The 24,621-nt window shown below is 45.4% G+C and overlaps 1 protein-coding gene across 6 annotated transcripts in view; it reads right to left on the bottom strand.

Annotated features, from left to right (window-relative positions):
- MTHFD1L (methylenetetrahydrofolate dehydrogenase (NADP+ dependent) 1 like) overlaps positions 1-22,325 on the bottom strand; it is a 231,075-nt gene extending 208,750 nt beyond the window's left edge. Inside the window, exons 1-7 of one of the 6 annotated variants that reach the window (XM_015137112.3) lie at positions 22,020-22,325; positions 12,698-12,782; positions 11,177-11,227; positions 11,035-11,088; positions 6,029-6,153; positions 3,202-3,302; positions 997-1,136 (exon numbers count right to left, since the gene is read on the bottom strand). In XM_015137112.3, the coding sequence (XP_014992598.2) occupies positions 997-1,136; positions 3,202-3,302; positions 6,029-6,153; positions 11,035-11,088; positions 11,177-11,227; positions 12,698-12,782; positions 22,020-22,237 (774 nt within the window). In that variant the 5' untranslated portion in view covers positions 22,238-22,325. Of the gene's footprint in view, positions 1-996; positions 1,137-3,201; positions 3,303-6,028; positions 6,154-11,034; positions 11,089-11,176; positions 11,228-12,697; positions 12,783-17,709; positions 17,796-21,279; positions 21,628-22,019 lie in introns of those variants that run through there. The other 5 variants (XM_015137113.3, XM_028847236.2, XM_077999548.1 and 2 more) reach the window with 5 other exon arrangements.
- Between the last annotated feature and the right edge of the window lie 2,296 nt (positions 22,326-24,621).

Here is a 24,621-nt window from a genome sequence, read left to right as displayed (position 1 = left end):
AGTGATTCGACCAACTCAGCCTCCCAAAGTGCTGGGATTACAGGCATGAGCCACCACGCCCGGCCTTTAATCGTTAATCTTTTCCCCATTGATCTGCAGTACCTGCTCTCAAGCTTCCATATATGCATAAATTTCCACTTTCTTCTGTTCTGATAGTCTGTTTGTCTACCATATTATCCTAATTACTGTAAGTGCTTAATAATTCACACCATGTGGTTGGGAATGTCTCCCACCTAGTTTTTCCACAAAATTGTCTTGACTCTGTCTGTCCTTTATGCTTCCATTTGGATTTCAGAATCAGATTGTCAAATTCTACAAAAAATATGTCAGGAGTTTATAATCTGCAGACAATTAATATCTTTAAGACATTGCATCTTCTCCATGAAGATGATACTTCTGCTTTTATATAGGTCTTCTTAATAATTTTCATCAAAATTATAATTACTTTCAAAAGGTCATAATGAATACTAGATTTACCAAATGACTGTTCTGTACTTACTATGGTGAGAATTTAGTTTTTAATCATAATGTGGTGAATTACAGTGATAGATTTTCTCATGTTCAATCACCTGGGAATCCTAAAATAAACCTAACTTGTGCTGTATTTGGTGTTCTCAGATTTCGCTCATGATTATTTCATTTATATTCACAGCTGAAACTGGCCTGTTAATTTTCCTTTAGCATCTTGTCCTTGTTTGGTTTTGGCACTCATAAAGTCTGTTTGGCCATGTTCCTTCTTTTTCCATTTGCTAAAGAAAAGGATTGTATTAGAATGATCTGTTCTTTGTTTGATAGAGCTCATTTGTAAAACCACCTGTTGCCTTTTCTTGTTTGTTTGTTTGGTGAGTAGATTGATTCAATGTCTTTAATGGATATGGGTCTATTCAATTTTCTTCCTCTAACTTCTTGAATTAAGCGCTTAGCTTAGACATTTCTAGACTTTCTTCTGTTCTAACATAAGCCTTCAAGATGATATATTTCCAACATGAAATTTACCTTCCTTTGAAGCTGGGGTGTTTTCCACTGGGAACTCATTGTCATGGACCCTTTTCTCTGGAACAGGCATTGTAGAGCAGCTTCCAAAGACCCATGGGCCCCTACTACCAAAATCTTCTTTCCATCTAGGTTGACACCTACTAACCAAATGAAAATTCGATATTATACTCAAAACCTCAGATCTTTCCTTTCAAAACTTTAACTTGAAAAAAAAAAAAACCCTTTTAGGCTAGGTGCAGTGGCTCACGCCTATAATTTCAGCACTTTGGGAGGCTGAGACAGGCAGATCACTCCAGGTTAGGAGTTCAAGACCAGCCTGGCCAACATGGTAAAACCCCATCTCCACTAAAAACACGAAAAATTAGCTGGGCATCGTGGCACATGCCTGTAATCCCAGCTTCTTGGAAGGCTGAGGCAGGACAATCACTGGAATCCAGGAGGTGGAGGTTTCAGTGAGCCAAGAGGGCGCCACTGCACTCCAGCCTGGGCAATAGAGCAAGACTGTCTCAAAAAACCCTTTTAAAACTTGACCTTTTTCAGCACCAACCTACAATGACAATGAACTAGGAGTGGGGTGTTATAATCAGCAAAAATTATCTATTCAAACCCTTCTGGTTCCAATTCCTATTCTTTCCACAATATATAACTATAATTTACCAGCCTAATTTACTCTTTTCTTTGAGTACTTTCTGATGAAGTGGCTCAGAATCTTCATCTTGATCATCCATGTAATGAAAAAGCACTTTATATATGGATTATTTCATAGATTTGAGCTTAATATTACTGCCCAAAGGGCATATATATCCTGAATGTTAGCTTTTAATAAAACTTTGCCATCTATTTTTGAAATTCTTCTTTGATTGTTGCATGTTCAGGGGTAGGAAGGGGCATTTGCCTCGTTTCTATTCAAATTGGAGTAGAGAAAAATATTTAGTTAATTGGATTTTTTTTTTTTCCAGATAGGCTCTTGCTTGTTGCCCAGGATGGAATGCTGTGGTGTGATCACAGCTCATTGCAGCCTTGACCTCCCAGGCTCCAGCAATTCTCCTACCTCAGCCTCCCGGGTAGCTGGGACCACAGGCACATGCCACCACACCTGGCTAATTAAAAAAAAATTGTTTTTTTGTAGAGATGGAGTCTCCCTATGTTTCCCAAGCTAGTCTCAAATTCCTGGGCTCAAGCAGTCCTCCCACCTTGGTTCCACAAAGCACTGGGATTACAGGTGTAAGCCACTGCACCTGCCCAGTTAGTTGAATCTTTATGTTCTCAGCTAGAAAGCCCTTAAATATATAAATACTTGGTAGTAATTTACTCATTAAATTTAACGATGAAGAAAGAGAAAATATTAATTTCTATTTCATTGACATAAAAATGCCAAGTCAAGGGGACAACAATGGAAAGTAAGTCCTGACTACTGAAAAGCAAGCTGCTTACCAATAAATCCCAACCTAGGTTCCCATGCCCTAAACTACATCTATTGGCTTCTTCATTTTTCTCTTTTTTTTTTGTTTTTTTGAGGCAGGGTCTTGCTATGTCACCCAGGCTAGAGTGCATTGGTGCAAACATAGCTCACTGTAACCTCAAACTCCTGGGCTCAAGAGATCCTCCCACCTCAGCCTCCAGCATAGCTGGGACTACAGGTGCACATCACCATACCCAGCTAATTTTTAAATTTTTTATAGAGATAAGGTCTCACTATGTTTGTCCAGGCTGGTCTCAACCTGCCCTGAAGTGATCCTCTCACCTTGGCCTTGCCTAGCACTGAGATTATAGGCATGAGCCACTGTGCCTGGCCTCATTGAAGTCTTCAATGTAAATCTTATCTAAGCCTACACATTGACAGATTTAGTAAGCTGCAACTGGAAGCATATTTTACTGTGGTTATTTTGAACTGTTTCACGAGAGAAACTGAGCATGTTTAAAACAGGGCTAATCATTTATCTCAACTAATTTTTCTTTTAATTTATAAGATAGTCTTACTAGAAAAAGTTTCTAGGTATTCATCTGTATCTCCCAAAAGATGAGAAAAATAAAGTCAAAGTGAAATAGCACTTCTATGTTCAATTAGAATCTTCTAGAAACATCTTAAAAGGATATCAGAATAATAATTTAAAAAATTTAATTCTTCCCCAAACAAATCCTTATTTTAAAAAATGTAAATACCAATAAATAGAAAACAGCAGCATTTCTCAAGGAGCATCCTACCTGATTTTTCAAGAAGTTCAATTACAGCTTTGGCAACAGGTGAAACAAAACATTCATGGGCATCCCCTCGCACCAGCTTCCCCAGGTTTATGTCTGTTACTCTAAATCAGAAAATAAGGGAATAGGTTAAGTCAAAGTCCAGTCAAAAAAATCACTCACATGTAATGTACATATATTAACCCCAAATAACATTCAAGTCAATGTTTGATAGAATACATAAAAATGAATTAAAGACGGCCAGGCATGGTGGCTCACGCCTGTAACACCAGCACTTTGGGAGGCTGAGGCAGGTGGATCACATGAGGTCAGGAGTTCGAGACTAGCCTGACCAACATGGCGAAACCTCGACTCTATTAAAAATACAAAAATTAGCTGGGCGTGATGGTACGTGCCTGTAATCCCAGCTACTAGGGGACTGAGGCAGGAGGATCACTTCAACCTGGGAGGCAGAGGTTGCAGTGAGCCAAGATCATGCCACTGCACTCCAGCCTGGGCAACAGAGCGAGGCTCCATCTCAAAAAAAAAAACATAAAAAATGAATTAAAGAGAAAGCAGGCAATAAAGGTCATTCATTTTCTAAGGTAGTACCTTAGAAAACTTCACCCTGGCCCTGACCTTGGGTGTCCTGGTTCTGCCAATATACCAGGACACAGCCTAAGGCCATACAGGGCTTCACTTTACAACTCCAGGGAGCTCCTTTCAACGGACCCCAATGGACTAGCATCCCTAGAGTTACACAACAGCACGGTCCTGCAGTTCACCAAAACCCAGAACCAATCCTATAAATCTGGAGTGACCCAGTAAGACCTGGGATTGAGGCACAGGTCTGATTTCAACTTGATCTCAATATTTATCTCCTTGAGAAGTCGGGGTGGGAGGCGGTGGGAAAAATGAGAGACCACACATCTTCTGAAGGGTTCTGTGCCTTTCCCTATTCAAATGTAGGACAAAACATTCCACAACTATCTAGCCTAAACTGAGCACATCAATCCCAGTTAGTAACAGAATGGAGACATTTAGAACCATTTTCATAGTTGTCTCCTTTTACTCTCTGTTGTTGTTGTTTGTTTGGTTGGTTGTTTCCTGGCTGGGCCTCAGCATGAATTCCTCTCCTTTTATGAAAGACTTGAAACTATGTCCTGGGACCTTCAAGTTCTGAAAGTTTTCTCATTGATTAGGACTTCTTCTCCTTTTAAAGTTAGTCTACGACAGGACTGGAGATTGTTGTTGTTTTTTTTAAAAAAATATTTAATTGTTTACTTAAAAATAGAGACGAGGGGCCGGGCGCAGTGGCTCACGCCTGTAATCCCAGCACTTTGGGAGGCTGAGGCGGGTGGATCATGAGGTCAGGAGATTGAGACCATTCTGGCTAACACGGTGAAACTCCATCTCTACTAAAAACACAAAAAATTAGCCAGGTGTGGTGGCGGGCACCTGTAGTCCCAGCTACTCGGGAGGCTGAGGCAGGAGAATGGCATGAACCTGGGAGGCGGAGCTTGCAGTGAGTCGAGATCGTGCCACTGCACTCCAGCCTGGGCGACAGAGCAAGGCTCTGACTCAAAAAAAAGAAAAATACAGACAAGGTCTCACTATGTTGCCCAGGCTGGTCTTGACCTCCTGAGATCAAGTGATCCTCCCGCCTTGGCCTCCCAAAGTACTAGGATTATAGGTATGAGCCACCCTGCCTGGCTAGGGCTGGAGGTGTTCGTGACACCTTTTCAGCCTGTGTTTGGGCCTACTCAAGTCACGATAAAAGGCTAGAATGGAAGATTGCTGGGTGTCTCAGGGAGGTGGCAGCCTCCCCATCCAGCCCCTGCAAGGTCTACTGGATCTGGAATCTAACTTTATAAATCTGCTTACAACCTATAACCATAAACACATTGTGTTCTTTTTGGCCAGAGTACAAAATACTTGCTATATTTCCATGGAGTAAAATGGGGTTTTTAATCCCCAGGAAGCATGCTTATCCCCCACTGGAAACGGCCGGTATCCTTTGTTCTATGAAGCTTATGTCACTCTATGACATGAATCACAGCCCAACATTACAGCACCCAATAGTTATGATGTTCCCCTCCAAATTTCAAATAAAACCTGTGTCATTAAGAAAAGTATTTATTTTGCTTTTCTCAACTGGCCTGGGACTAAGACAGAATATGGTACTGCTGGGGAATCCGGTTTCTAAGTTTTTTTCTCTGGTCTGGTAGAATTACCAAGGAAAAATCTATTAGAAGAGTAGAGCTGGCTAAAGATTGTATAAGTCAGACCGGAACTTATTAAATGAATATGATAGCATAAGATTACATGGCACCGAAGCACTATAAAAGGGCTAATGTATTTTCCAAAATATATAACTTTAGCATGCAGAATTTTAAAAGCCTACAGATGGCCAGGCACAGTGGCTCACGCCTGTAATCCCAACATTTTGGGAGGCTGAGGCAGGTGGATCACGAGGTCAGGAGATTGAGACCATCCCGGCCAACATGGTGAACCCCATCTCAATAAAAATATAAAAATTAGCCAGGTGTGGTGGCGCATGCCTGTAATCCCAGCTACTCAGGAGGCTGAGGCAGGAGAATCGCTTGAACCCAGGAGGTGGAGTTTGTGGTGAGCCGAGATCACGCCACTGTGCTCTAGCCTGGGCAACAGAGTGAGACTCCGTCTCAAAAAAAAAAAAAAAAAAAATCCTATCCTGAAATATTTAAAAGAATTTTTTTCATCTAATTACTGAGAGTTAAAATAAATAGGAGAAATTTAGAAAAATAAAAGCAGGCACAACAGAAAAAGTGATTTAGCCATAAAGGTGGATTATTTGATTTTATTTTCTTACCCATCCACATCTTTTTCTGGTTTCAAGGCATTGAGGACTTTGTTGCTAAACAAGTTCTCAGAGATCTGAAGGGCAAGGCCATGTACTCTGGTATCTTCATTAATCTTTAAGATTTCATCTATAATCTAAAGAAAAACAAAAAACCAAAATAAAAATAGTTTTGTGAAAATGAGACACAACAAAGGAAGCTTTATATAAAAAGTGGATTCATGAAAATGCATCTGTTAAAGTTTGCTGTTGTTGTTTTGCTCCTTGTTGAAGACTTGGTGTAAAGCTCAAAAAAAAAAAATTGAAAGGGTTGGCTGAATTTTTTTAGTGACTTCTCTGCCTTTCTATGGCTCTACTCTGTGCCAGAAAAAGACAAAACAGAACAAAACCAAAGCTCAACAGCTATTAACGTTTACATAGACAAAGGATACTTCTCTGTCAACAAGCATACTTTAAGCCAACACACTGCCAGTTTTCATGAAGGATAGGAAACACGAATCTGAAGCCTTCCAACCTGGCCCAGCTAAGCTTGTGTGCTTCAAACACAATGTGTTCAACACAGCTCACTAATCATGACGTCCAAGCGGTCACAGAGGCCCTCGGGTTATCTGGACCTCAGTGACACATAACAAGCCTTTCCAAAGGCTTGTGCTAGAAAAATTCTTAGCATGCACAGCTCCTTTTATGGGAAACACTAAAATAATTCACTATTTAGGAAAAAGACCAAGCTACATTTTGGGGAAGCTAATGAATGTCTGGGTGTGTTTCTAAATAAGCAATGCTTTGTCCTCTCTGTCTATTTCATGCCAGGAGATAAGATCCTGATTCATCTCACTTAACAAAAATATTTGCTCATAAGTGAGAAGATACTTATCTTTGCCTATAGATCTCACTCAGAGGCTCTGAGGAAGGGTTGGTTTACCTTTTTTTTTTCCATTGCCTAGCAAAAATCACTATCTGTTCAGGGGCAGGGGAAACCATTTGAGGTACAAAATCAGAAAGAAAGCTTTGTTTCATTCATTTGGCATTCTTTCATTCATTCAACAAATGGTTTGAGCACCTACTCTGTATCAGTTCTAAGTAAAGGAAATACAGCTATAAACAAAACTGTCCTCATGGATCTTATACTCTAGTGGAGAAGGGAAGTTCCTCCCTTCCAAATTGTAATAATAATAATAAAATCACTGGAAAGAATAAAGGATATGCAGAAAAATAAAGGTTCAGTGGGGTAAAAGGCTAACACAGTAATGGGTGGAGGGGTGGTCAGAGGCCACAATATCCAAGCAGAGACCAGAATGAAGGAATGAAGTGAGGAAACTATTGTCACCTGTACCAAGCATTTGGTAGAAGCAACAAATGTCAATACAAATCTTAATTAATACATTGAGGTACTTATTCTTTTTCAATATAATACCATACAAATTCACTCTATTAGAATTTTCCCAAAGAAAAACAGGGAATAAATAATTCCTTGTCAAAAAATAAGTCAAGGTGAAGGTGCTAAGAACACACATTGTGGAAAGAGAGATTCTTCAATAAATAGCGCTGGGAAAACTGGATATACACACACAGAAGAATGAAACTAGGCCCTCGTTGCTCACCTTCTACAAAAATCAACTTAAAATGAATTAAAGACTTAATATAAGGTCTCAAACAATAAAACTTCTAGAAGAAAACATAGAGGAAATGCTTCATGACACTGGTCTGGACAAGGTTTTTTTGGATAGGACCTCAACAAAATAGGCAATGAAAGCAAAAATACACAACTGGGATTAAATCAAACTGAAAACATTCATGGGAAAAGATGAGAACAGCCATCTCCTAAAGGACATACAAATGGCCTGCAGGTATATGACAAAACACTCAACACCACCAATTATCAGGGAAACGCAAATCAAAACCACAATGAGATATCAAGCTAGAATGGCTATTATCAAAAATCACAACAACAAATGCTGGCGAGGATATGTGGAAAGGGGAGCCCTTATACACTGTTGGTGGGAATGCAGATTAATACAGCCATTAGAGAAAATCGTATGAAGATTCCTCACAAAATTTAAAAAAAACTACCATATGACCCAGCCATTCCCACCACTAGGTATATATGCACGGGAACTGAAACGACTATGCTGAGAAGCCGTCTGCATTCCCGTGTTTATTACAGCACTATTCACAGTAACCAAGAGATGGAACCAATCCAAGTACCCATTAATGGAGGACAAAGAAAGTGTGGTTTGTATACACAATGGAATATCATTCAACCATAAAAAGGAACGAAATCCTGTCATTTGTGGCAACATGAATGAACCTGGAGGACATAACATGAAATGAAATAAGCCAGGTGCAGAAAGGCAAATACCATAGGCTGTCACTTGCATGTGTAATCTAGGAAAGTTGATCTCATAGAAATAGAGAACAGAATGGAGGTTACCAGAGGCTGGAGAGGGATGGAGAAGGGGAAATGGGGAGAGGTTGGTCAATCAGTAGGTACAAAGTTACACTTAGATAGGAGGAATAAATTCTAGTGTTCTATTACATAGTAGGGTGACTATAGCTAATGACAATGTATTGTATATTTTAAGACAGCTAGAAAAGATCTTGAAAGCTATCACCACAAGGAAATGATAAAGGTTCTAGGTGATGAATGTAACTAACCTGATTTAATCATTATACAACATACCCAAGTACTGAAACATCACATGTACCCCTCACGCATGCACAATTATTATGTGTCAATTATAAACAACAACAATGAAAATCAAGGGCTATCAATACCAGTGGCAAGGCCAGATGAGGTGGCTCATGCCTGTAATCCCAGCGCTTTGGGAGGCCAGGGAGGGCAGATCACCTGAGGTCAGCAGCTCAAGAACAGCCTGGCCAACATAGTAAAACTCCGTCTCCACAAAAATGCAAAAATTAGCCAGGCATAATGGCAGGTGCCTGTAATCCCAGCTACTTTGGGAGGCTGAACGGGGAGGAGAATCACTTGAACATGGGGGGTGGAAGTTGCAGTGAGCGGAGATCGCGCCATTGTACTCCAGCCTGGGTGACAGACTGAGACTCCGTCTCAAAACAAACAAACAAACAACAACAACAAAACAAATCAGTGGCAAAACAACCTAAAGAAAAGCAAATTGCAGCTGGGCGCGGCGGCTCACGCCTGTAATCCCAGCACTTTGGGAGGCAGAGGCAGGCCATCACCTGAGGTCAGGAGTTCAAGACAGCCTGGTCAACATGGGGAAACCCCGTCTCTACTAAAAATACAAAAAAGTAGCCAGGCATGGTGGCAGGTGCCTGTAATCCCAGCTACTTGGGAGGCTAAGGCAGGAGAATGACTTGAACCTGAGAGGTAGAGGTTGCAGCGAGCCAAGATTACACCACTGTACTCCAGCCTGACAGCGAGACTCCATCTCAAAAAAAAAAAAAAGAAAGAAAAGCAAATTCCACTGCAGACAGTGGGTATCCTGCAAGTGAACAACAACCTCCTTTGCATGCTGTCACTGCTGGTATCACAGGTATTTGTTACATATTTAACACTTCATATTTGTACCATGCTCCAATGGCAAGTGTGGCAAACACTTATCGCCCAATATACAGTTTCCTTTCTCAGTAATAAACTCTTGATTTTTAGCTTGCTAATAAATGATCTAAGGCTTCCTGGTATAAAAACTACACTTCCCAGGCTCCCTTGCAGTTGGTCAGGCAACTAGGTAGAGGACAACTGAATGGATGTAGAACTGCGACTTTCAGGAAATGTCTTTAAAGACAGCAGGGGCCTGTCTTTGTCCTTCCTTTTTCTTGTTGGTGACAGTGAACTTTACCTGAGCCCTGTGATCCTAGAAAAGAGGGAAGGTTAACAAATCCCCTTACCCTCTGTGTACTGCAAAGAACTGCCCTTCCCCATAGGACTCAGATGCCCCCTTGTTTACACAGTACAAGGTCAGATACAAACTCTACAAATTCCCATTCTTTGTCTCACAAATGACTAGCAGACCTGCTGGGCCTCACTGATCAATCAGAACAAAGTGCTTGTTAACTAAACCACAAAGGTGGCAAAGCAGACGGACAGGAGCCCAAGCTCCTACGACTTGGTGATGTCATCAACCAGGGACTGCCTACTTCCAAACTTTATTCATGTCCCAGAAAAATACACTTCCAGGCTGGGCACAGTAGCTCACACCTGTAATCCCAATACTTTGGGAGGCCGAGGCGGGTGGATCACCTGAGGTCAGGAGTTCAAGACCAGCCTGGCCAAAATGGTAAAACCCCGTCTCTACTAAAAATACAAAAATTAGCCGGGCGCAGTGGCTCACACCTGTAATCCCAACATTTTGGGAGGCCGAGGCAGGTGGATCACCTGAGGTCAGGAGTTCAAGACCAGCCTGGCCAAAATGGTGAAACCCCGTCTCTACTAAAAATACAAAAATTAGCCGGGCGTGGTGGCACGCACCTGTAATCCCAGCTACTTAGGGGGCTGAGGCAGGAGAATCGCTTGAACCTGGGAGGCGGAGGTTGTAGTGAGCCGAGATGGCACCATGGCGCTCCAGCCTAGGCAACGAGAGTGAAACTCCATCTCAAAAAAAAAGAAAAAGAGAGCGAGAGAAATAAACTTGTATGTTATTTAAGATGCCATTATTTGAGGTTTTCTATCACATGAAGCCAATAGGAAGAAAAGCTAACCACAGAAGGGCTGGGCCCTGGCACAGGGATCTGTGGCCCGAGGCCTAGTTTCCTTGCCTCAGCCTGACAATTTCCACTAGATGACGCTGCCACAGCAGCTGAAGAAACACAACTGAACTCAACAAGTCGCAGCTCAAGTCTTCGGTAGAAACATACAAATGACAAGGAACAAGGATATCATGAAGCATTTACCCTAGAGAAAAGAAGTGAACTCTTCCCTCTAATTCAGCCACAAGCAAAGGTTAGATCTGTCCCAGCTACCACTAAGAGATGCCAATGGGCCTATCAAGTCTTAAGAGGAAAGAAGCAGCAAGAGTTTAGAGCTCTGCCATTCTTACCTCGGCTTCACTGCTATCTGGAGGGAGGCAAATGTGAGTGATGTTCAGACCAGTCTGAAAAAGGAACACAAGGTTATTCGTCACTATAAAAGAATGTATTGTTAAAAGTTACAATGAGTTTTTAAAAAGCAACAGTCCTCACCTCCTCAGCCAAATTCTGGTTGATTTCCTGCATCAAGTTGTCGTCACCTGCCTTAGGAGAGTAAAAACAACATAACAACACAAAAATAGCTTGAAAAGGCACAAAAGATAATCCAGAGATGAATTTTGTGATTACAGATGATCTAATTACAAAGATAATAAGGAAAGTGCAGAAAAACAATCTTGCTGCTTATAAAAAGGGACTCGTGGCCAGTATTTAACAGAGCAATTCTTCAGGCCTTCAAATTATATCACTTTTTTAAGGAAAATAATATCCCTCCTGTTAGAAGACATACATAGTCACATAGTCAGCTTCCCTCTCTAAAAATGAGGATGCTGACTGGGCACAGTGGCTCATGTCTGTAATCCCAGCACTTTGGGAGGCTGAGGCTGTGGATTGCTTGAGCCCAGGAGTTCGAGACCAGCCTGGGCAACATGCTGAAACCCCATCTCTACAAAAAATACAAAAATTAGCTGGGTGTGATGGTGCATGCCTGCAGTCCCAGCTACTCAGGAGGCTGAGGTGGGAGGATTGCTTAAGCCCAGGAGGTCAAGGCTGTGGTGAGCCAAGATTATGCCACTGCACTCTAGCCCAGGCAACAGAGCAAGACCCCATCACAAAAAGAAGCCAAAAAATGGGAACACCAAAGGTAGGAGTTGAAATGGTTTGCCTTTGGATGGAAAGGCAGGGAGTCAGCAGATTCCCAGGAGGCCCGAGTCCTAATCTAATTTTCTTTCTATTGTTCTAACTTGCCTTTCTTTGTAATGAGATGTGGATACAGATCCCAGAGAATGTAAGTAACTTGAGCACAGCTCTGTCATCCTGAAATACGCAGCATGGCAGCACGATGGAACCAGAGGCTGCTATTTTGATACCCTAAGTGCGTGCCAAGCCCCGCGGTAGCAGCCCAACTGTCGGGCTGTGTTTGCTTCCAGGCTTGGCTCACCTCGTTATTTCTCGGCACCTGCCATCACACAAGTGTGCCAATCAGGATGGCAACTGGGGCCAACTGTGGCTCAGAACCAGGGACTGCAGCCAAAAGAAGTATGTGGAATGCAAAGTCCTTTTGACAGGGTAATGACTTTTGTCCCATTAAGTTTACGGCAGGTTTTAAAAGATAGAGTAAAAAGATTACCAAATACTCATGTTTCATCTAGCATCTGCCTCCACTGAAACAAAGTGGGACTTTTTCCCCCAGCACCTTCAAATCACATTTGGTAAGCATTTGTGAGCACACATGGACCACGATATATCCTGTGTAATGCAATGCATGTAAGTACCTATCTCCTAGACCTCTGAAAGCTACTCATATCTCAGAGAGGAAAGTCACACAAGAAGACACTCTGAAGCAGAGCAGTACTTCACCCACGACCCCAAAGAAGCAAAAGACCAAAGAAAACAGCATTGCCAACTGAGCCCTCTCCTCTTTGGCAAGAAATGCAGGTGTTCTTTTGCATACAATCATTTTCTAAATTGAAAGGCATCCTAAAATAGTAGGACTGAACTTTGTTCTCAGCTTACCTGGATAATTGCAAGAACCGGCTTGAAGGCAGGGTTTTTTTCTTGCAATAAACTTAGAACTTCTTTTGAATTCTGAATGACTTCTCTACATTGAGAAAGAAAAACAACATTGTGATTTCTTGGTTAATGAGTAGAAAGGACTGACACGACACAGTTTCTCAGAAAGTTCGTTCCTGCAAGTGAAAATAACTAGACCACAGAAGGACACACTCCAAGTGTACAGTATGGAGTGGGCAGGCAGCATAACAATGAAATCAAGACACTAACTCAAGGTAAAATGTGGCAATCCAGTTTTTAAACTATGCAGAGGGAAACAAACCAGATGTTTACAATAATTTTCTAGGGGTGAATTTTTCTCTTGTATTTTAAAAGTTTACTATAATAAAAACTTTGGGTTTCTACTTTAAATAATCCCTCTCCTCCACCATACTCCGCTGCCATCCTCCCAAAACCCCGAGTATGGGTCCATGGGGAAAGCAAATAAAGTGGGAAGAGGGAAGTGAAGACAGGGTAGATTAGCGGGGTGAAGACAGGGGGCTTGCTGTTGGACAAAAAGTGTGGAGCCAAGATAAGATCCAGGTCCTGGAATTTAAAGAAGGAATTAGGTAAGGAAGGAAATGAAGGAGAGGAAAGTTCCAGAAACACTGAAGATCCACTTTGGTAACACTATTAAAGCCTCCTAGGGGGAGAGAGAGAGAGAGCTGCTCAGTCCTCTGAGAATCCACAACATAGTCTGCACCTGTACCTCCCAAATGCCCAGCAGCAGCCACCTTCACCTCCCACCTCTGAGGAAGGTGCCAGCCTGGGGTGAGCAGGCCTAGGTAAAAGTGACAGAAGGCCTGGCATGATGGCATGCACCTGTAGTCCCAGGACTTTGAGAGGCCAAGGCGGGAGGACTGCTTGAGGCCAGGAGTTTGAGACCAGCCTGGGTAACACAACAAGATCCCATCTCTATAAAAAATTTAGCTGGGAGTGGTGGCACATGCCTGTGGTCCCAGATACTTGGGAGGCTGAAGCTGGAGGATTGCCTGAGCCCATGAGTTTGAGGCTATAGTAAGCTATGACTGTACCACTGCACTCCAGCCTGGGTGGCAGAGCAAGACTCAATTTCTTCTTTTAAAAAAAAAAAAAAAAAAAAAACAGGGCCAGGTGCAGTGGCTTACGCCTGTAATCCCAGCACTTTAGGAGGCCAAGGCGGGCAGACACAAGGTCAGGAGTTCGAGACCACCCTGGCCAATATGGGGAAATCCCATCTTATCAGAAATACAAAACTTAGCTGGGCGTGGTGGCAGGCACCTGTAATCCCAGCTACTCGAGAGGCTGAGGCAGCAGAATCGCTTGAACCTGGCAGGCAGAAGTTGTAGTGAGCCGAGATCATGCCACTGCACTCCAGCCTGGGCAACAGAGCAAGACTCCATCTCAAAAAAAAAAAAAGAAAGAAAGTGTTAGGAGCTCAGCTCTTTCTGGAATCTTCTGGGATGAGCGATTGCAGAGGTTAACTTCACCACCACCCTGTGATATGTTCTCAGCAGCACATGAGCACTGGGAGCTGGCTTTTTCCCCTCTCACAATAGACCAAAGGTGCAGCCACAGCAGCCCCCAGGCTTCAGTGCTAAGACCACCCTTACATTTTGTTTTCAGTCTCCGACAGGGTCTTCCACCGCACCTAACAGAAATGCAGGGCGAAGAAGTTCCAGGCAATGCCATCAACAGTACATTGCCAAGAGCAGAAAGGCATTGGGAAGCTTCCCCCAGTTTTCAGAGACACAGCTGACAAATGGAACCGGAGGCACTGCAGTTCCCAGACGGGGCTTTAGAGGAGAGAGCTGCTCAGACTCACAACCAGGACCAGCCTTTCTACTGCCAGCTGGGTTGGAACAGATGGACTGGGTGCAGTCAACTGTCTATAACCTGGGAACATTTCAGTTAGTTTTGTTTGGAAACACTTGGGATAAAGCTACTTCATTCCCAGGGAATTAATTGTATTATTGTGCTGAATACATGTGACCATATGGGAAAGTTTACAAATCACCTTATAAATAAGCACTAAAATCCATCCATCCAATAATGGGTTACTGAGGCCCATATGCCATGCTCTTCCCAGCCTGTTGTGACTGTTAATTTGGCTATGCCAGGTTCTTATTTTTGTCTGGGTCCAGGAAAGCACTGGAGTGTGGGTCCCAAGCGGCTCATGGTATAAGGATCACCGGAGAGTTTGGTAAAAATAAAGGTTCCAGGCCAGGTGCAGCGGCTCACACCTATAATCCCAGCACTTTGGGAGGTCAAGGTGAATGGATTGCTTGAGGTCAGGAGTTCAAGACCATCCTGGCCAACATGGTGAAACCCTGTCTCTAGTAAAAATACAAAAATTAGCCAGCCATGGTGGTGCACGCCTGTAATCCCAGCTACTCAGGAGGCTGAGGCAGGAGAATCACTTGAAGCCGGGAGGTGGAGGCTGCCGTGAGCCAAGATGGCGCCACTGCACTCTAGCTGGGTGACAGAGCGAGACTCTGTCTCAAAAAAAATAATGGTTCCGGTGTTTCACCCCAGAAAGATTGATTCAACGTGTGTCAGTGGAGCCCAGAAATGCGCATTTTTAATAGAGTTCAGGTAGTTCTGAGACACTAAGTGGAAATACAGCCCAGGACTGGTACTGGGCATTTCGTTTACTAGCGTGGGCAATAGTTTCTAAGAGCCTCAGTTTCCTCATCTGCAAAACAGGTATACTACAATGGCTCTTTCCCTTTTTTCTTATAAATGTACATGTTTGTTTTTTTCTGTGCCCCAAAGCTACCCTTGAACACTAAAAACATTCATACTAACAGCAATGATTTTCTCAGAAACATTCATAGTCTTGATCCATTCATAGTTGATGAAAGGAACACTTCTTTTTATATTTCTGAGACAGTTTTACTCTGTCGCCAGGCTGGAGTGCAGTGGTGCGACCTTAGCTCACTGCAACCTCTGCCTCCCAGGTTCAAGCAATTCTCCTGCCTCAGTCTCCCGAGTAGCTGGAACTACAGGCACACACCACCATGTATTTTTAGTAGAGACAGGATTTCAACATGTTGGCCAGGGTGGTCTCGATCTCTTGACCTTGTGATCCACCCACCTTAGCCTCCCAAAGTGCTGGAATTACGGCGGTGAGTCATCTCACCGGGCTGAAAGGAACACTTCTATAGGTAAGTTGGCAATCATCAAAAAGTAATTAGACTTTTAAAATAGTTGGGGGTGGGGGCTGGGTGCAGTGGCTCATGCCAGTAATCCTAGCACTTTGGGAGGCTGAGGTGAGAGGATCACTTGAGCTCAGGAGTTCAAGGCCAGCCTGGGCAAGAGAGCAAGACCTGGTCTCTACCAAAAAAAAAAAAAAAAAAAAAAAAAGGCGTTGGGGGGTAGATGTGGATAGAAAAAAAAGTATAGGCATACATCATGTTTTGTGCTTCACTTTATTGCAATTTACAGATATTGTGTTTTTCTACAAATTGAGAGTTTGTGGCAACCTGTGTTTTAAGTCTACGGGAGTCATTTTTCCAATGGCATCTGCTCACTTTGTTCACATTTTGATAATTCTTACTTTCAAACTTTTTCATTTTTAGTATGTTTGTTACGGTGATGTGTGACTGACGATCTTTGATGTTACTATTGTAATTGTGTTGGCTGAAACGTGGCCATGATGGTTCATGATAGTGTGTGTTCTGACTGCTTCACTGGACTGGCTGTTTCCCCTTCTCTCTTCCTCTCCTCTGGCCTCCCTATTCTCTGAGAAACAGTATTGGAATTAGGACAATTAGTAACTACAATGGCCTCTAAGTGTTCAAGTGAAGAGTCGCAGGTCTCTCACTTTAAATAAAAACCTAGAAATAATTAAACTTAGTGAGGAGGGCGTGTTGAAAACCAAGACAGGTCAAAAGCTAGGCCTCTTGTGCCAAACAGTGAGCCAAGCTGTGAATGCGAAAGAAAAGCTATTGAAAAAATTTAAAACTGCTACTCCCGCGGACACACAAATGATAAGAAAACAGCCTTATTAGGCCGGGCGCAGTGGCTCACGCCTGTAATCCCAGCACTTTGGGAGGCCGAGGCGGGCGGATCACAAGGTCAGGAGATTGAGACCACGGTGAAACACCGTCTCTACTAAAACTACAAAAAATTAGCCGGGCGCGGTAGTGGGCGCCTGTAGTCCCAGCTACTCAGGAGGCTGAGGCAGGAGAATGGCGTGAATCCGGGAGGCGGAGCTTGCAGTGAGCCGCGATCGCGCCACTGCACTCCAGCCTGGGGGACACAGCGAGACTCCGTCTCAAAAAAAAAAAAAAAGAAACTGCCACAGCCATCCTAACCTTTAGCAACCACCCTGATCAGTCAATAACCATCAATATCTAGGCACAATCCTCCACCAGCTCACTGGCATTTCTTGGCAATAAAGTATTTTTGAATTCAGGTATATATCTGTACGTTTTTTTTTTTTTGGTTTTTTTTTGAGACAGAGTCTCGCTCTGTTGCCCAGGCTGGAGTGCAGTGGTGAGCCTCCCCATAACCTCTGCCTCCCTACAACCTCCACTTCCTGGGTTCAAGTGATTCTCCTGCCTCAGCCTCCCAAGTAGCTGAGACTACAGGCGCACACCACCATGCCCGGCTAATTTTTGTGTTTCTAGTAGAGATGGGGTTTCACTATGCTAGCCAGACTGGTCTCGAACTCTTGACCTAGTCGTCTGCCCACTTCAGCCTCCCAAAGTGCTGGTATTCCAGTCATGAGCCACAGCGCCCGGACTTATCTATGGGTTTTTTTTAGACAAAATGCTATTGCATACTTAATAGGCTACAGTATTGTCTAAACATAGTTTTTGTATGCACTGGGAAACTACAAAATTTGTATGACTCGTTTTACTGCGATATTCCCCTTATTGCAGTGGTCTGCAACTGAAGCCACAATATCTTAGGTGTGCCTGTACAGCTGTGTAAAGGAGTTCAATGCTATTACCACCCAAGCGAATAAAACAAAATAGGTTCATGCTCACCACAACTTGTTATATGTGTAATGTTTCATTCTTTGGGGTTACTCATTCCTACAGTGACAAACAAAGCTAGAAAGAAAAAGGAGTAATTAGGCTCAATAAATCCAAAAAGTAGCATAAATGTTTCTAATCAGAGATTTTCGTGTCCCTGGGGGAGAAAAATGGCCTTGTGAGCTTCCACTTTGAGGACAGTGGGAAGGAATGTGAGCGCTCTAGCTAGGCTGCCATGTGTAGCTAAAACTCGGAACTAAGCCATCAGCAGCAGCTTTGTTATTTTCACCATTACTGTGACTATTATACGGAATGTATTGTTACTGGGCAGGGGTAGTGGCTCATGCCCGTAATCCCAAGACTTTGGGAGGCCAAGGTGGGTGGATCACTTGAGGTCAGGAGTTCGAGACTAGCCTGGCCAACATGGTGAAACCCTGCTCTACTAAAAATACAAAAATTAGCTGGGTGTGGAGGCTGAGGGATTATAGTCATCTAGTCCCATCACCAGGAACAACAGGTCACTATGCTTCTGAGGGAGCTCATTCTTTAACTTTTCTGACCTAATACACTTCGGCTCCTGGATCTCTATTCCAGGTGACTTCTAGCTGACTCACGCCCCCACCCACTTTGCTCCAATCCTCGGGGAATCAATTCAGGGCTAGAGAGTTTTAGTAAACCATGCACATAACTCAACTGAAAGGTACAACATAGCCAGGCGCGGTGGCTCATGCCTGTAATCTGTGCACTTTGGGAGGCTGAGGCAGAATGATCACTTGAACCCAGGAGTTTGAGACCAGCCTAGCCAACATAGTGAGACCTCATCTCTACAAAAAAAAAATTGCAGCCATAAAAAAGGATGAGTTCATGTCCTCTGCAGGGACATGGAAGAAGCTGAAAACCATCATCCTCAGCAAACTAACACAGGAACAGAAAACCAAACACCACACGTTCTCACTCATAAGTGGGAGTTGAACAACGAGAACACATGGACATAGGGAGGGGAACATCACACAGCGGGGCCTGTCAGAGGGTAGGGGAAAGGGGACGGAGAGCATTAGGAAAAATACCTAATGCATGCGGGGCTTAAAACCTAGATGACAGGTTGATGGGTGCAGCAAACCACCATGGCACATGTATACCTATGTAACAAACCTGCACGTTCTGCACATGTATCCCAGGACTTAAAGTAAAATAAAAATTTTAAAAAAAGTTATGTTTACCCTATACTGTCATCTATTAAGTGTGCGATAGCATTATCTAAAAAATGTACATACCTTAATTAAAAATAATTGCAAAAATAAAAAATAAAAAGGTCTCACTCCATTGCCCAGGCTGGAGTGCAGTAGTGCAAACTTCACTCACTGCAGCCTTAACCTCCTGGGCTCAAGTGATCCTCCTGCCTCAGCCTTCTGAGTAGCTGAGACTACAGGCATGCACCATGCCCAGTTAATTTTTCAAAATTTTTTGTAGAGATGGGTGTCTTACTATGTTGCCCAGACTGGTCTTTAACTCCTGGGAATGCACGTGTTCTCTCACATAATTGTTTCCATAACTCTCAAAGTGCTGGGATTACAGGCATGAACCATGGAGCCTGTCCTAAATTTGTCTTTTCTCTTGTTATAAATGTACCTACTAATAATTTTGATTTTGCTTCTAGGCTCACTAAACCTAAAATACTTACTATCTGGCCCATTATATAAAAAGTCTGTGGACCGCCGGCTTAGTGAATTGTAAAAATATTGCTGGGCGCGGTGACTCACACCTGTAATCCCAGCACTTTGGGAGGACGAGGCAGGCGGATCACGAGGTTAGGAGTGTGAGACCAGCCTGGCCAACATGATGAAACCCCGTCTCTACTAAAAATACAAAAATTAGCCAGCCATGGTGGTGTGAGCCTGTAATCCCAGCTACTCAGGAGGCTGAGGCAGAAGAATCGCTTGAACCCAGGAGGCGGAGCTTGCTGTGAGCCGTGATTGTGCCACTGCCTTCCAGCCTGGGCGACAAAGTGAGATTCCATCTCAAAAAAAAGTAATAGCCACCATTTCTTGAGGAACTTGTCTTGTATGTGACAGTCCTAGGCTATGTATTTTGCACGTGTTCTCTCACATAATTGTTTCCATAACCCCTTGAGGTAGGTACTGTTACTCCTCCCATTTTCCTGAAGGAATTGAGTTTGGGGAACCCAGTGCAGGCCCTAAAGCCCGCTACTGACTAACCTCTCTACTCATCTCTAAGGCAGTCATGGCTTTAAACCTAAAAGTATGCATGAATAGGCCAGGCATGGTGGGTCATGCCTGTAATCCCAACACTTTTGGAGGCCGAGGCAGTCGGATCACCTGAGGTCAGGAGTTTGAGACCAGCCTGGCCACCATGGTGAGACATCCTGTCTCTACTCAAAATACAAAAATTAGCCAGGCGTGCTGGCGCGCTCCTGTAACCCCAGCTACTCGGGAGGCTGAGGCAGGAGAATCCCTTGAACCTGGGAGGTGGAGGTTGCGGTGAGCCAAGATCGTGCCATTGTACTCCAGCCTGGGCGACAGAGCAAGACTCCGTCTCAAAAAAAAAAAAAAAATACGTATGAATAAAACCCACAGATGACCCCACATCTTGATGCATTTCTTCTGTAACCATTTCACAAATGCCTATTACATGCTGGGCACTCTCTCCAGGACCTAGGACCAAAGAGACAGCTGTCTTTCACGAAGCTCATATTCCAGGTGGGTGAGACAGACAAGAAATGAGCAAACAAGGAAGTTTCAGGTAATAATCAGTGTTACCTAGAAAATAAAACAGCATGACGGGAGGGGGTGTTTTTTGCCGCCTATCCTGGCTTCAGACTAACTGGTAAGACGAGTCTCAGCAACGTGCAGGTTAAAACCTAATGACCTGGCGTGTAATTAATCCCAGCGCTTTGGGGGCGGGGACGATGACTTGAGCCCAGGAATTCCAGACCAGCCTTGGAAACAGAGTGAGACCCTGTCTCTACAAAAATAAAATAAAATTATCCGGGCACGGGAGCGCACACCTGTGGTCCCAGCTACTCTGGTGGCTAAGGTGGGAGGATCGCTTGAGCCCAGGAGGCGGAGGCTGCCCACTGAACTCCAGCCTGAGCAACAGAGGGAGACTCCATTTCTAAAACAAAAAGAAAAAGAAGACAGAGAACAGGGCAAACTAAATGAATGCCCCCTTAAAATCAACCGCCACATAATAAAGAGCCTAGGAAACGTATTTTACTACTGAGGCAGGGAAGAAGGGAAGTTGGGAGGAAAATGGGAGAGCAGAGGGAGGAAGGAAAGGCAGAGAGAAAGGCAAGCAGGCAATGACCTTAAGAAAGAAGGCTAGAGGGAAAGGGAAGAGGATGTGAATGGAGGAGGTGGGCCGCTTGCTGGGGAAACCGCATCCTGGAATTCGTTCCTAATCCCAGTTCGGAGGGAGGCGGAAGGGGCTTTCTCGCCACCTCCAGGTTGTCCCGAGGGGCTCTCCCTGCAAGGCCCGAGACCTGGGCGCCCCTCTCGGCGAGGGCGGGGAAGGCTGGGGCCCAGGGGCTGGGACCGGGACGGGAAAGGCCCGGTCCAGGGCTACCAGTTCGCTCTGGGTCCGCAGAGAACTCTGCAAGCTCAGCTGCGCGGCGACTGCGTGCGCGCTGCGAGGCGGAGCTGGAAACCAGCGCTGAGACCTCTCCGACTACCCCAGCTGCTGCCCCGAAGGCCCGGCTCCACCTTTGCCGTTCCGGGAAAAGCGGACGTCAGCCACAGACCCCAGCCCAGCAGGAGGGGCGGCGCGCGGGGAGGGGCGGCACGCGGGGAGGGGCGCACAACACCAGGGAGGTTCGCGCGGGCGGCGCTGGGCCCGAGCCCGCCTCTCCCGAGCTCCGCATGCCCGCCACGAACCCCAGGCCAGCCGGCGCGCGGAGCCGCAGCCCCGCCCTCCGTCTCCTTCTCGCCCCCTCCCCCGGTTTCCGCCCCAGCCGCACCGCCCCTTTACCGTCTGGGTAGCGCCCGGCGCCATTGCATCAGAGCCTGCGGCCGGCTGCGCACGTGGAGTCGGGCGTGCGGTCCATGCCGCTCGGCGTCCATCGGGGATGCCCATGCCCGCCTGCGCCGCGGGCCGCGTCGGATCCTGGATCCCCGGTTCTCCGCCAGCGCGCCCGGCCGCCGTCCCCAAGCCCGCATTTCCCGACACACCGCCCGGCGCCCCTAACGAGTTGGCACCAAACACTCGCAGCCCAGCGCCCCGATCCCCACGGCGGCCCCGGGCGCTCCGCCCCTGGGTCGGGGCCGCAGCCGCTGGAGACTGAGCCAGAGGCCAGACCCGACACTCACCTGACGATCGAGTCCCGCGCCGCGGGCGTTCGGCCGCCGGGGCTGCGGCTGCTCCGGGCCTGGCCATCCAGCAGCCGCCGCTGTCCGAGCAGGTCCTCCCGGCCACCGCTGCCGCCGCCGCTGCTGGCGCGACAGGGCACACGGAGGCGGAGCGGCGGGCCCGGGGGATGGGGCGGGCGGCGGAGCTGGCGCAGGACGAGCGGCAGGCGCGTGCCCATGGCGCGAGGCTGCGGGTCCTCGGGACACGGAGCTGCGGCTGCCGAGGGCGGCGAGGCGCGTGCCAGGCGAGCTGGCGGCGGCTGGAAGAACCTGGCGCTTCCTCCTCGTCCGCAGGGACCCCTAGGGGGCACTGCACCCGGCGGCCGTGACGTGCGGAGGGCGGGGGCCTGGGAGCCGCCGGACGGGATGTCACGGCTTGGGGCACTTTGGTTTGGTTGGCTGTACCAGACAGAGGGTGGGGTGCGGAATGGGGCTCAGACTCTGCCCTGAGACTTTGCCTCCCTCCCTTCAGCCTGAAAGGCCGAGGTGACCCTTGGTACTCAGTGCGGCAAGTTTAGACGGAAGGGCTTGGATTTACTGTACTGGAGGTAGCCTGAGGATAAGAGGCTTTGCAACCTTAGGTAGGGGCACTTAATCTCGGTGAGCTTGCGGGGCTTCGTTAGTGCTCTCTCTCGTCAGAGCACAGAGGTAACAATGCTCTTCTTAAAACCTTAAAAGGATTTTATAGTCCTGATTGGTTCTAGGGCCCCTCCAGGGGAACCACGTCCACAGATGCTCAAGTCTTTGGTGAAAAAAAAAAAAAAAAAAAAAAAGTATTTGCATATCACCTATATTCCCTAGGTCCTCACCTAACATTGTGAAGGGGTTCTTGGAAATTGAAACTTTAAGCCAAATGACTGTAAGGAAACCAGTTTGACCACAAGCTAATTGATATGAGTGAAGTTCCTACAACATATCTGTGGTCACAAAATCGCCCCTAAACTTCTAAATAAAGACCGAAAGCCTTCTAATATTAAACATTGAAATAAGTGTGAGCCATGCATACATTTAAGAAAGGTTTTTGGCTCACACCTATAATCCCAGCACTTTGGGAGGCTGAGGTGGGCGGATCACTTGAGGCCAGGAGTTCAAGACCAGCTTGGCCAACATGGTGAAACCCCATCGCAACTAAAAATACAGAAAATTGGCTGGGTGTGGTGGCGCGTGCCTGTATTCCCAGCTACTTGGGAGGCTGAGGCAGGAGAATCGCTTGAACCCAGGAGACAGAGGTTGCAGTGAGCCAAGATCATGCCACTGTACTCTAGCCTGGGCGACAGAGCACAGCTCTGTCTCAAAGAAAAAAAAAAAAAGTTTTTCTTTTTAAAAAGCACTCCCTATCCCCCTGCTTAGAGAAAAATAAAGATTAATAAAAGTGAGATGATTTTTACCGGCTTATTCCAACTCAGGGCACCAGGCAGGGTAGGACACCATGCCTCACAGGGTGCGCTCACACACACCCACACTCACACTCGGACCATGTAGATGCAATTTCACCTGAAGTGCACTGCACGGCTTTGGGATGTGACAGGAGACCGGAAGACAGAGAGAAAAATCCACACAGACATGGACAAAACGTGACAGTGGACCCAACCAGAAATCTAGTTTTTTCCTCATCATTATAAGAAAACCACTGAGCAAAATGATGAAATGATGTTATTCCAGGACCTGCTGTACTTATAATACCTAATACAATGTAAATGCTATGTAAATAGATGTTACACTGTACTTTCTTATTTCTATGATTATTTTTAATTTTTCCAAATATGGTCAGTCCCAGGTTGATTGAGGATACAGAGGGCTGACCATAATTTCCAAGTAAAGTGGATATCAGATTGTAATTTTGTAATTCCCAAGTGAGGGTCAGATTGTTAACTTTATATTTTTACAGTCTTATAACTTTACATTCCTATAATTCCCAAATAAGGTGGGAATAAAACTAGTCCAAGTTACAGAGATTGGTTTTCCATTAGCCAAGCACCATACTAGGACAGCGCTGGAAGGACCCCTCATCCAATCCTAACAAATGTAGGGAATTGAGAGCTATTGTCTTGATGTTCAACTTCTGGAAACTGGGGTCCAGAGAGGCCCATCTGTTTACTGGCAGAGCTGGGAGATTGAGGCTGCAATGAGCTGTGAGTGTGTCACCGCATTCCAACCTGGGCAACAGAGTGAAACCCTGTCTCAAAAAAAAAAAAAAGCTTCCTGAAGAAGGCAAAAGAGGTGGCACCTGGACGCAAGACCTTAGCAGTTGAGCTAAGGGAAGGTCAATGTTGGAGATGAGCTAAGGGAAAGCCAATGTTGGAAAAGTGGGAATGTTGGAAATGAAGGAACCACATGAGCAAAAGTCTGGAGCATGATGAATTCGAGGTACTGAGAGCTGTTCAGTTGAGTGGGGAGGGCGGTGCATCCGGAATTGGTTCCTTCCGGTGGGTTCTTGGTCTTGCTGATTTCAACAATGAAATCAGTGACCCTCACGGCGAGTGTTATAGCTCCGAAAGATAGTGTGTCCAGAGTTTATTCCTTCAGATGTTCAGGTGTGTCCAGACTTTCTTCCTTCGGGTGG

This window comes from Macaca mulatta, chromosome 4 (genome assembly GCF_049350105.2).
Source record: "Macaca mulatta isolate MMU2019108-1 chromosome 4, T2T-MMU8v2.0, whole genome shotgun sequence".
Classification (NCBI taxonomy): Eukaryota; Metazoa; Chordata; class Mammalia; order Primates; family Cercopithecidae; genus Macaca; species Macaca mulatta.
Note: the sequence above shows the minus strand (reverse complement) of the source record. Positions and strands in the feature narration are given on the sequence as shown.